This window comes from Eucalyptus grandis, chromosome 5 (genome assembly GCF_016545825.1).
Source record: "Eucalyptus grandis isolate ANBG69807.140 chromosome 5, ASM1654582v1, whole genome shotgun sequence".
Taxonomy (NCBI): domain Eukaryota; kingdom Viridiplantae; phylum Streptophyta; class Magnoliopsida; order Myrtales; family Myrtaceae; genus Eucalyptus; species Eucalyptus grandis.
Genome location: NC_052616.1, coordinates 31,159,188 through 31,172,489, shown reverse-complemented (window position 1 = coordinate 31,172,489; position 13,302 = coordinate 31,159,188). Strand labels below are relative to the sequence as shown.

At 43.2% G+C, this 13,302-nt stretch overlaps 1 protein-coding gene across 1 annotated transcript; it reads left to right on the top strand.

Moving 5' to 3' along the window:
• The first annotated feature begins 4,027 nt into the window (after window positions 1-4,027).
• LOC104444873 (F-box protein SKIP19) lies at window positions 4,028-8,182 on the top strand. The gene is made up of 3 exons (XM_010058646.3): window positions 4,028-4,412; window positions 7,039-7,681; window positions 7,801-8,182. The coding sequence occupies exons 1-2, from the start codon at window positions 4,099-4,101 to the stop codon at window positions 7,655-7,657; spliced, it is 933 nt and encodes a 310-aa protein (XP_010056948.1). The 5' UTR covers window positions 4,028-4,098; the 3' UTR covers window positions 7,658-7,681; window positions 7,801-8,182.
• The last annotated feature ends 5,120 nt before the right edge of the window (window positions 8,183-13,302 follow it).

The following is a 13,302-nucleotide window of genomic DNA, read 5'->3' as shown; positions in this document are numbered from 1 at the left end:
TGGAGATGTGCTCCCAACTTCTTAACACCCCCAATCGAGGATGGAGGAGGCATGACATATGAGGAGACCAACCCTCAATTGGCTTAGGTTTTGCTTTGCCTATTTACTTTTCGTGTAGTATATTCAATCGATGCTTCTTCACATTGAATCAAAGGAAAAAATTTCGAACCTTTGTCTCGACTAACTAAATTTCAAATAAAGCTCCAAACCCACCAACTAGACATTTCTTCATCAACCAGCTTGCACTCGTAGCTCACGTTCGGAAGTAATTTAATAGGATAAGATGAATTTGTTTTCGAGCATTTTGAAGGGGGGTTGGAAGGGAGAGACTTGGAATACCGACGATATCCCCAATGACACATCCACCATGCCAGCAGATGGAGATGTGCGCCAAGCTTCTTATCACCCCTGACCAAGGATGGAGGAGGCACAACGTTCGAGGAGACCAACACTTAATTGGCTTAAGGTTTGCTTTGCCTTGCCTATTTACTATGCATTCTATTTCCTTCTTCAATTTACTTTTCAATCGAAGCTTCTTCAATTGGGTCAAAGGATCGAACAAAATCATGACTACTTTAGCCACTGGAATAAGCATTATTTGTTGCTTTGCCTATTTACTTTTGGTGTTTATGTACTTCTTCAATTTACTTTTCAATCAACACTTCTTCACAAAGGAAAAAAAGTGAATTTTTGTCTCGACTAACCGAGTTTCAAATAAAGCTCGAGCCCCTTGACTAGACAATTCTCGACCAGCCATTGTACGCATGGCTCATGGGCGGATGCATTTTATAAGGATCAAATGAATTTTTTTTTTGAACATATGAGAGAGAGAGAGAGAGAGAGAGTTGGAACACTGGCAATGTCCATCAGGCCAATGGACGGAGATGTGCTCCCAGTTTCTTGTCACCCTCGACCGAGGATGAAGAAGGCACGACATACAATGAGACCGACACTTGGGTTTTGCTTTGCCTATTTACTTGTCGTGTTTTATTTACTTACACCGTTACTTTTTCAATTCACGTTACTCACGTAAGGTCAAACGAAAATTTTTTGAACCAATGCTTTAGCCATCGGAATAAAAGCACCCAGGCCGCCCGTGCAAATCGACCATTTGACTGGCCGTTGAGCTCAGGAACTCAGATAAGATTAACTAGTAAACTTTAAATCTCTTATTTAAGATAAAATTCACTCGAAATCCTCTTTCGATCGAGGATAGGGGTGAGCGGTTCCAGGTTTCTTATCACCTCCAATCGAGGATAGGGGTGAGCGGTTCCAGGTTTCGGTTTGGTTCCGCCTGGAACCTAGAACCTGGAACCTACCCATCACAGGTTCCAGGATCGGTTCCAGGTTCCAACAGGTTTTTTTTTTTTTTCATTTTTAATTTTAAAAAATGAAAATAAACACAACAATAATAAACAATCTTATACCTCTTAATCCTCACTTTTTTTTGAGCTTATCCTTCAAATCATGATTAACACAAAAAAATAGTTTGAACTCAACATAACGGGGTCCAACACCTTGACAATCCTTCAAGGAGCAGTACTCCAAAACTGTAGATGTCTAATTTTTGTGTGGGTTCCGGAGTTTTCATGACTTCGAGAACCCGATAACCTGCACTTCTAGTTCTAGGAGGCACTGTAGGAGTGCGGATCAGAGGAGTCAGGCCAAACTCTAAGATGCAACCTTCAAGATATGTTGCCATGGATAAACCTCCCGCCTCTGGCTGAATGGATATGAGCAATGCCTTTAGCCACTCCTAGAGAAATCTTCACCCGCAATGCCCAGTCCAATGGTTGTCTCCCACCTTATGCAAATCATTATCAGAAGGTAACCGTCAACAATGCAGCGAATAGGAGACAACCTACACTTCTTTCGACAAACCTTCCCCATGTATCCCACCTCACATTGTCGTGGTCGGGATAATCATTCGCATATGACAAGTCTCCAACATACATAGTCTGTCCTTTCTGCGGATTATGCTCATAATGGGCGAGTGTTCGGTTTGAATCAAAAGTCTGACCAAGATCCCTTGCAATGGTCATCGGCATGCTGAGCACAGAAAGAAGTAGAACCATGGATGCATGTAAATTACCGGCATAACTAAATTTGCTGCGACTTATTGATGAAAATGATTATCAAAACTAAATGATTCTGCAAAGACTCATAGTACATACACAGGAATGAGCTTTTGAAGCTACTTTGAGTCATTGACTATCTATGCATGACAATATGATTTACTTTTCCTATGAGACCGAAAGTATATGGAACATCAGGACCAACCTCTGGAGGAGTAAGGAACTAGAACTGTTGGACCGTGTGTCCAATTCCAACTTCATAATAGTATTTAGTGTGTACTGCAAGTAAACGGAATAAACATCAGCTACATTTACCAAATTTTGCAAACCGGGCACCAAAAATTAATATTTACGGAGGAATTTAGAAATTTACCATCAAGTTTTCAGGGTGCAATGGTGGATGTAACGAGAAGTATAATTGTAGAACTTATAATGATTAACTTTGCCCTTTGCCTTTTTCTTGTGCTTGCTGTTTTCACTCCAATAACGCAGTGCACTGGACCCAGGTTCATCCGGAGTCACCCATGACACAATCACTCCTTTTCCCACATGATCTCCTTGGGTAATATGTACCTAAATACTCGCGCCAAAATCAAAACCAAATCAAAAAGCACAACGGAAGTGCTGGTCTTCCCTCCATTGCACAAATCAGCCCCATTCAAAACCAGAACAAGAACAGCCCCAACATTAGCCACTGAACAGCAAGATGAAGATCCCAGAACAGCTATCTTGGTCTTATTTTAGGATATGGAAGAACCTACGTGACACAACCCCACAAATTCCCTTCCCTCACTATGTATGTACTTGGATCAGGGCACACAAGCATGACACTCACATCTCAAAAATCGACCAAATAAAGCAGCTAAAATGTTAGATTAGATCTAACAGTTAAGAGAAGAAACAACAAGAGTTTAGACCCGCGATTGAAGTTGCAGGAGGCGAGTTTCTTCGGTGTTGAGGGCGGCGAGCGGTATCAAGGGACGTCAGGCGGTGTTGAGGGGGTCGAGTGGGCGTTGAGGGGGCCGTGCGGCATTGAGGGGCCGAGCGGCGTCGAGGGGGCGTCGAGGGGCCGAGCAAGCATCAAGGGCGTCGAGGGGGTCGAGGGGGTCGAGTAGCGTTGAGGGGCCGAGAGGCGTTGAGGGGTGGCGCGGACGGCGCAACAGCTCGTCGGGCTCAACGGCTCGTCGGACGAGCGGTGGGTGGTGGTGGTTCGGTGGCGAAGAGGTGGTGGTGAGTAGGGAGTGGGGTGGCGGTGCGGTGGTAGGTGAAGCAGAGTAGCAAGAGGAAGGAAGAAGAAGAAGAAGAGGAGAAGAAGGGGTTCGGCCGAGAGGGGGAAAGAGGAGAGAGAAAGAAAAGAAAAAAAGTTGGGGGAGGAAGTGACGTGAGGAGGAAAATGTGGAGAAAAGAAATAGAGAAAAAGAGAGGAGAAGGGAGGGAAATCCGTTGGGGGAAGTGAGGGGCTAGGTTTTTTTTTCTTTTAATTTTGATCGGTTCCTAGAAAAAGGGAACCGGCAACCGGAACCGGTCTCTTTAGAACCGGGAACCGACCCTCCGGTTCGGTTCTCCGATTTCCGGTTCTACCCGGAAACCGTGCTCACCCCTAATCGAGGACGGAGAAGGCACGACATACGATGAGACCGACACTTAGGTTTTGCTTTGCCTATTTTACTTATAGTGTTTTATTTACTTATTCAATTACTTTTTTAATTCACACTACTCACGTAAGGTCAAACGAAAATTTTTTGAACCAAAGCTTTAGCCATTGGAATAAGCACGCCCATGCAAATCGACCATTTGATTGGCCGTTGAGCTCAGGAACTCAAATGAGATTAACTAGTAAGCTTTAAATTTCTTATTTAAAACAAAATTCACTCGAAATCCTCTTTCGAGGAAAAAAAAAGAAAATCCCTTTTTTCTGTTTTAATTTGGAATATTCATTAAAACGAGATGAGAAAACCAAAACGGCACGGAACCATCCCTCCCTCCAGCCAAATCCGGGGGGGCGCTCCGCTCCCCCCTCCCCATGGCGGCCCCCGACGAGCCCCCGCCGCCGCCCGACTGGCTGGAGCTCCCGCGGGATATCGCGACGACGATCTTGCTGAAGCTCGGCGCCGTCGAGATCCTCACGACAGCGGAGTTGGTGTGCACCGACTGGCGCGCCCTCTGCCTGGACTCCACCATGTGGCAGACCATCGACATGCGCAACGACGGGGACCTGCCGGACGACGACCTCGCCGACATGTGCTGCCGCGCCGTCGACCGGAGCGACGGCGGCTGCCTCGACCTCAACATCGAGTACTTCGGCGACGACGAGCTCCTCCAGTACGCCGCCGACTGGTAACTCGCCGATTCCCGCTTGAATGAATTTCGCGCGGTTTTGTTCCTCGGTCTGGTTTTGGTGGGCCTCGGAATGATCGCTGATGGGCGAGCGCGACGCGTGGTCCGGTTCTTTTGTGCGTACGCCGTTGTTGGAGAGAATTGAGATGATGGTTAGTCGCCGAGGATGAGCTTGTTTCGGCAATTGGCTGATCGGTCGTTGCGATTGTGTAGACCTAGATTGCGGCGGTTCGCAAGTGCGTGTGTATACTGTTGATTTCTCTGGGCTGAAGTTGTGCAGGAATCGCGAAATTGTGTAGGAATGAATCGTATTGAGCACGAGTTTACTTCTCTTATTCACCATGGCCTCATCGCGAGGCGGAGGTATAAATGTGAGGCGTCGAGTAGTCCTCAGGAAGTGAACATTCTGCACACTTGAAAAGTCCCCTTTTCCCCCTTGTCCTCAAGAATTGGAAATGAAAAAAAAGAGAAGATGGACACACCAGATGATGAGAACAGATTGTATTTGGAAAACTTTGATCAGCTACATGTTCTGGAAACTAACTGATGAAAATATCATGCGTGGAAATTGAGTTCTGATCCTGAAATAGCTCCCGAGAATGAGGGTAGAGATTTTTTACGTGAAAGGATGCCACCTTTGTTACTTTCTCTCTCCTTAGGAGTTCTCAAATGGCTTCTTTACTCTGTCTCTATGTTCCGTATGTTCAGCCTCAGTATCTTTCATTTTTAGCTGTCATTTGAACATTAGGATGAGGCAAAAGTTCAACCCAATTGAAACCATGAAGGAGCATTGAACTGAGGTTGTGAAAAGACTGATACAATGCCGTCTGTTGAGTATCGGGCATTACTAAATGAAATGAGGAACATGAACTGTGACAGAGCTTCCATAAGTGCTTGATATGGCAGAAGCACTTCTATTTTACTTCACTCTAGGATCTTCTTTCCCCTATGTGCTTTTTTTCCTTTTGATCAGTTTATGCGACGCATTTACTCTCCTGTTTGCTAATAGTTATGGGGAGATAGGTGCTATAGAAGGTATATAACTCAACAAAATAGGGTATAGCCATGTAGCTCCATCACCTTCTCAGCCTTGGACAATTGTAGCTTTATCCCATGCTTGCCAAAACACTTGAGTATGCCTCAGGTTCCAGTGATATCAATCTTAAACTGTTTTTTCCCCTTATTTTGTTCAGCAAAGAAAATATTCTAGTTTAATTCACCGCTGGATTTGTCTTCTATTTCCTGGTCGAGACTCCGCGCTCAGTCTTCATCATTGCGTTTTCATTGAACTTGCAGAGACAGGTTAGGTACATTTGATGGCATTTTTGCAGGTCTTGGATAGGTACATAATTGTCTTGATCTGACCAGTGGATGGCACTGTCAGTGTTTTGATTCCACAGTATACAACTGAAGTTACTGCTTGAGTTATGGCATGGAAGTTTTACGTTTTGGAGTCTTTTCGGTTCTTAAAATGAGTTTCAGAGTCTAATAGTGTTATGTTTGCTTTTGTTGATAAAATTCCTATGATGAAGGGTTTTATGAGGAGACTTTGTTAATGGGTGCCTCTGGTATAGTTGTTAACCACACATAATAAGGAAATGTAATTACTCTAATTATATATAACATGAGAAATATGGTGCATAAAAATCGACAAACTCTTTTTATCGAGGTGTTAAAAAAGTTCCCATGGACACATATTGAAAAAAAAAATGATCAGATTAGCTCTCTTTATTGACTTAAGTTTCTCTCTTTCATGGTGTTTTTCTTCCTTTTACTGAGCATGAAGTCCAGAACAGAGCTTTTGGATTGTGTTTGATTGTTGACTGCTGGATATATTATGTTTATTATGGAACTTTTATTATAGTTTGAGGCTGGAATAGAACATAATTTCCATTGATTTGATTAGGTTTTGAATTTGATCTTACTTTTCTTGATGTCTTGATTCATTAACTTTATATTTGTTTTCCTTCTACACATATTTTGTGTAATCTGCGTCTTATTATTATTTCGGATAAATATGGCAGTCTTGCTTATTAAAAGGCTATTCTGATAGGTCAAAAGTGGACCAAGCATCGCATCTCTCAATTGCATAGATCTCTGTTTAGTTTACATTCTTGTGATGCCATGGGTATGCAAAGGCGGACTTCATTAACAAATGTGGCATAGTTGACCTTTTTTAACATGACTTGAAAGAATTCCAATCAAGGCCGCAACAGTAGAGAATTCTTGATCTAGGGTTCTGGCTGATTTTATCATATTTCCGTATTTATTGACATGTCTCATTAACGAGTGCCCGTAGGGCATTTATTAAACATACTGCATGAGGAAAGTTCCATTGTCCGCAACACTAGTTACACACTTCACTAGAACAATTGTGGATTATAACTTGTGGTGTTCCTTAATTAGCCACTAAGAAGTGCCCAAGGGATACTGATTAACAAATTAATGTTGTTGAAATACAATTACTTTTTGGCCGATGAAAATAATCTCTCTACACACCCCTTGCTCTAGATCAATAAGCTCTCAGTTCCTTATCTTAGTGGTTAACATTATTATTGCTAGCTACAACAAGTCTGCTTTTCGGTTGAACCATCATTGTTCTCATGCATTTCTTATTCCATTGCAGGTGCAATCATATTAGACGGCTACGACTTGTAGATTGCGGTAACATTTCGGATGAGGGTCTGTGTGAAGCAGCCTCAAAACTTCCTATGCTGAAGGTCCTTGAATTATCTTATTGCTCATTCTCAAAGGAAGCCATAGAGACTGTTGGACAATGTTGTCCCCTTCTGAAATCCTTCAAATTGAATAGCCGGGTATATAGATGTCCACACATAGAATGTGATGACGAGGCACAAGCTATAGCGAAAAACATGCATGGATTACACCACCTCCAACTCTTTGGGAATAAGATGACAAATGAAGGTCTGAAGGCGATTCTCGACAGTTGTCCTCATCTTGAGTATCTCGACTTGCGCCAGTGCTTCAATGTTTATATGGGGGGTGATTTGGGGAGAAGATGCACCGAACAGATCAAAGATTTAAGGAATCCATATGACCCCACAGATGACTATGAATTTGATGCTGCAATTCTCGATGATGAGTCCTTTGATGATGATTACCCATCTGGGTTTTCTGACATTGATTTGTCTGATTATGATAACTACTATGACTTCTCTGATTATGATGATGAATTCTCTGATTATGACGATTTCTCTGTATATGGGTTTGAGGAGGATCAGTGATTTGCTGGTTGACACGCATGCATGGTGAGGAACCCTTTTCTTGCTTTAAGTCGCAGAATAATTTTACTACATGGTTCTACGTAGCTCTTCGTGGCAATCTGTTGTGATGTACTATTTCTGATTATTTTGGTCTGGATACGCAGGTGAAGATTCTTTATGGTTGCTGAGACTCCATATCATGCTTCGAGGCAGAGATGGTTAAGCGACCATCATGCACGCCTTCTGGTGTAGCTTTTGACCTGAACTTCGCAAGTGGGAGTCTTTCCTATTTTGTTGATGAAGAGAAGCACTCATAGATCGGCGCTCCCCTTGAAGTGCATTCTTTTGTTCCTTTCGTTCTAGTCTCTGCATCTTTATCTCCAGAACATGTTTTATAGCTATGAGCTTCTGCATATATAGTTCTAGTGCCTAGTCTTATTTTGTTATCTGTGACTTTGGTGTGCTAACTCCAGCTGGCCATGATAATGAACTTCATAGCTAATAAACCAATATCAGGCTTCACTGTGCGGTTTTGCATAAAATTCACAATGCTGTTACCTAAAATGTTATTCAGAAAATCGCTTTAATCGTTCCCATCTATGAGGATCTTGTAGTGTCAAATGTAGCAGCAAGTTGCTTTGCTTGTCAAGCACTTCCATTTTCAACTAGTAGATCGCATTTCCATGATGGTGCAAAAGAATGAATATTTGACATCTTTTAATGTCAAGGAAATAACGTACTGCCTATCATATATTTTATGTTAAGGCAGTCGTGTACATTTCACGCTAGAAGAATAACCCTAGTATGGGCAAAGCAGGAGGTTTTGGCTGTGTTTTTGGCAATCGGCAGTCAAATTTACAAGTGGTTAGCCAATGCACTATCACTTTGTCGATTATCAAAGAGGCCGCAAGCTCATACAGGTTGCTTTCTCTTTATGTTTGGATCTTCACCTGAAAGTTGCAAAACATCAACGTGGGAAATCCGGTACAAGGTCCTTTCGATGTGGTTTCAAAGAAATTCACGTGGAATATTGAAAACTTTAAAGATCCTAGACGAAGAGAATGGGACTGATCCGAAGCTCTCATGACCTTATAGTTTTCAAGAAGAAATGCCATACGATTATTCCCACGCGTACCACGCCATTAAAGACACCATCTACCAGGCGTTAGATTTGTACAAGCGGGATTAGCCAAACCAATGTATTTTTCCCAAAACCCATGGGCTTTGGGAGAATCTTATCTTGAAGTCACGTGACAACCAGATGTTAGCTCTAACGAAGATCCTGATATTGGCCATATCAATCAGTAAAAGGATAAAAAAAAATGTGTTGGGATGGCATGCATGTCTCAAATCTCCATTAAATTTGTAAAAATTGTTCCAAGACAATTGTAAAGCAATGAAATTAGGGAATATTTTAAATTTACATGCAATAACAATGTTCATAGTGTATGTACGATTAATACTTTGATATATACTCATTATTCATGTCCCATCGAATATAATTGTGGCATCCCGGAAATCCAAGACAACCTCTAGATGTATTAAAGCCTATGATTAGGTAATGAAATTACCTTTGGTTTATGCTTTAGCCATTGGTTTTCTTTTAAGACCAAGTGTTATGTATCTTGTGTTCATGAGTTATTAAAATTAGTATTATAGGATGAGTTGATAAGAAAGATTGTTCTTGACTATGCACCTCATAGATTTGATCCCTATAGTTTAAATGTTACAAGATTTATGGCCATATGAAATTGAGAATTTGAAATCTATAAAAGAGAGAATTAAAAATGGATTATTAAAAGTGAAATTGGGATTTATTAGGATTTAACTTTAGGCCCAAGGGTATTGGACCTAAAGTGGGCCAAATTGGATTGGCCCATGAAGCCCATGAAGAAGGCTGCCGTCGACCACAAGGGGGAGAGGCTGGCCCAATCTCCAAGCCCATCATGCATGGGATTTGCCAAGTGGCAAAAAGGGGGCTTCACCTATTGGCCATTTTGGGTGGCTCCTAATGATGGCTAACGATTGTATTGAGGGGGGAATAAAAGGAAGGAGTGACCGGTTTAGGGGGGGGCTTTCGACCATAAGGGAGAGAGAGAGAGGGCTGCCGAGAGAGTGAGGAACCGAGAGAGAGGAGGAAGAAGCCGTGTGTCCGTCTGTTTGCTCGTCCGTCGCTTGCCGCCCGTGCGTCCACCGTTTGCCGTCGTCGTGCTCGTTGTAGCTCGGTACAAAGGCAAGTTGGGATCCATATTCTGCTCTTGCATGTTGTATCTTGCATATGTGTTTGAATGGTGATGAATCTCGGACGTTTAGGGTGTGAGAAACTGAAGCTTTGAGTGTGTTGTTTTTGAAATAGCATTCTGTTTTCAAGTATACCGCCTGACCCAGAATGTTGTAGAGGCTTGCATGCGGGGTTTGAGTCGGATTTTGGTTTGGACTTCTTCACGAAAGTTGTAGGAAACATCCTGAAGACTAGCATACTCAAATTTGAGGTAAAACGAACAAGTGTAGCCTAGTGAAACGATTTTTGCTTTGAAGATGATAGATCTGGAAGTATTGTACTGGACACTAGCGACTTCGTGAACTATAAAGTGACTATCCTTTGAGAATCTCACCTAGATCCCTTAATGAAAGTTGTATTGGACCCCTTGAGGCAAAACATATAAAAAAATTCAGAGGAAATGAAGGAAGATAAGTAGGTGAAACCTTGATTTTTCGGAGACAGCTAAATTGGACTGTTCGGTACTAGGAACAGGGGCTTCGACCGTCCATAGTTAATTATCTAGGACGAATCTGGCCTTGATTTCTTCATAAAAAATCTACCTTAGGGTTTCTACTATAACCTGGTAAAATCTCATAATTTTTTAAGGTCATTCGGGTATTTAAATTGAAATATTTCAAGAACCGCGCAATCTGATGTGTTCGAATTTTGCAAGCTGTAATGTGTGAGCTATATCTTTTTGTGTGAAGTTCTTTTGGGCATGTGTTCTTCATGGAGTTCCTACCTTTGTGTCTTGACTATGGCCCCGTTTGGTTCAACTTTGGAGAAATGGCTTTGCATTTCCCCAAGTACCTTTGAGAGAATGAGCATTTTGGGAATGGAGTTGTGTTTGGAAACCAAATTTTTGTGCATGTTTTGCAAAGCTATTTCAAAGTAAAATGAAAAATGAAAAAATGAAAAGAAAAGGGAGGAGGAGATCGCGTGGTGAGGGGAAAATTGTGGGGGAGCAGCTGGTGGTGGTGAGGAGGTGGCGGCGGCGGCGCAATGGCGGGGGGAGGGAGGCGTCGACCTCGGGTGTTGCGCAACCCGGCCGCTTGAGGCCACGCAACCTCGGGCGGCGACCACGGCCTCGGGCGACAACCGGGCGACACCGCCGAGGTCGCGCGGCCTCGAGCAACGCCGCTTGGGTCGCGCGAGGTCGAGCGACCCAGGGTGTTGCTTGAGATCGCGAGGCCTCAAGCGCGCGGCCAGGCGGTGTCACCTGGGTCGCTTGACTCAAGCGACGCTTGAGGCCACCTCGCCTAAGGTCACGCGGCCTTAGGCGAGGCTTTTCGGCGGCCGGATCTGACTGCTCGCGACTGAGCGCCACCCACCGCGAAGCTTGGCCGAGCAGCAAGTCCACGGAAGTCCATGGAAGTCCAAGGAAGAAGATGAACAGTGTTTTGGAGGGTAGAATGGAAAAAAAAAAAAAACAATTATCGGTAAGGGCAATATTGGAAAGAAAAAAATTCATTAAACCCTAAACTAGCATTCCGAATGCTGGCATTTAGGAAATGTAAGCTCAAAAGTGTAAACCAAACACCAAATTGAAAGCCCCTTGGGAAAGCTGAACCAAACACCCCCTACCACATGTTCAGATTTTATAATTTTTGAAGGTCATAAAGATATTTAATTTATATGTTTTCTGAAATTGTGCAAGTTGGAATTTGGTAAATTTCAAAAAGTCATGATGTATGGATTATTCTAAGTTGTATGGACCCCATGGATTGTGTTGTCATAAGTGATTGGATCTTACTGCATATATGATGATGATTGGAAATACATATAAGAATCAAATGTTGAAAATGATCTTGTTGCCATCATATTATATGCCATGTTGAAATTGAGCTATAATTGTGAATGTGAACTATGATAAATGAGAAGGCCGTCGGAGGTGTGAGCCAACGATGTCCCGGGAGTGTCGGGATGCCCGGCCAGGGAGTGTAAATGCCGGATGCCCAGTGGCCTAGTGGCGTAATTCTGGAGGGTCCTCGGGAGTTTTGAGATGCCCGAGATGTGGGGGTGCTGGAAGCCCGGAGGTGTGAGCCGAGGGATACCTCATGATGCTAGTTGGGGTACGAGATGCCCGGAGTGTGTGTGCCGGATGCCCGGAGGTGTGTGCCGGAGGTTCCTGGCGATGTCAGGATTGGGTGCGAGCGATAAATGTGGGATGCAAATACTGGTCCTGGGAAAGAGAAATGTGGCGGCCCAAAATGAAAGAATAAAATTGGGAAATTGAAATTGAATTATGCATGGTATGGTAACATGTATGCATGAATGCATGGATGTATGTGATGGTACATGTGTGACATGATGATGGTGAGTGCATGGATGTATGTGCACCTATGGCATGATGGTATATGTGACATGATGATGCTGAGTGCATGGATGTATGTACACCTATGGCATGATGGTACACGTATGACATGATGATGGTGAGTGCATGGATGTATGTGCATCTATGGCATGATGGTAAATGTATGACATGAGGGTGAAAGTTATATGAGGATGTATGTACATGTGGTATGATGACATATGCATGGCTTCAAGGTAAATTATGCATGGATGCATGAATGACATGTGTTATGCTATGATTGTTATGATTGTATTGTGTGATGCATTGAGTAGTTTATTGGGTCTTTTACCTGCTGAGTGGCTGTACTCACCCCTTCGGGGACCAACATTTCAAATTAGAAATATACCGCTCCCTACTGTCACGCGGGGCATCTTTTATGGCCTTCCTTCGGACGTGGAGGTCGAGTGTGTGGAGATCGACTGTCTCACCATCCCTGGTCTGACGTTCATTCGGGTTCGTGCATTAGTGATGTATGACGTGGGCCTGGCTGATGGCCAGATCATTCAGGAGTTCATATATGTTCACGTTCGTCGAGACGGAGTGATGCGGGGGATGTTGCTGCCGCCACCGCCTGACGCACCGGGATGGGTGTGACGGCCCATGATTGAGGAGTAGGAGCTACTACTTTTTCGACAATAGCCGACACTAGTAGATGGAGGATTTTGCATGATCGACATAGAGGGTCGAGTTGTCTCTTTTTGGGGTTATGGCCGAGTGTAGTTAAAAGTCTTGGCCTTTCTTTTGTTGTACCGACCTGATAAAAATCCATCATGAAAATATGTAAATAAAAGTGTCTTGACTTTATCTTTTTATAGTGTTTAGTGGTGTGCATTGTATCATGATTGTTGGGGGGGAGAATTGGTAGGACTTGATTATGCTTCCGCAAATAAGATGCGCTGGGACCGTTGTAAAAAAAAAAAATGCCTAGGAACTAAAGTTCTTCTTTGGTATCTGTGGTGACCTTAGGCGCTTCGGGGTGCCACAATAATTAACGTCACATGTGCTAAAGATTTTTTATCCCAATTTCGTTGAAAAATATCTCTAGGGTGC

Coding starts and splice junctions, on each gene's coding strand:
- LOC104444873 (XM_010058646.3), top strand. CDS start 4,099: ATGGCGGCCCCCGACGAGCCCCCGCCGCCGCCCGACTGGCTGGAGCTC. Junction 4,413..7,038: donor CTCCAGTACGCCGCCGACTG/GTAACTCGCCGA, acceptor ATTCCATTGCAG/GTGCAATCATATTAGACGGC.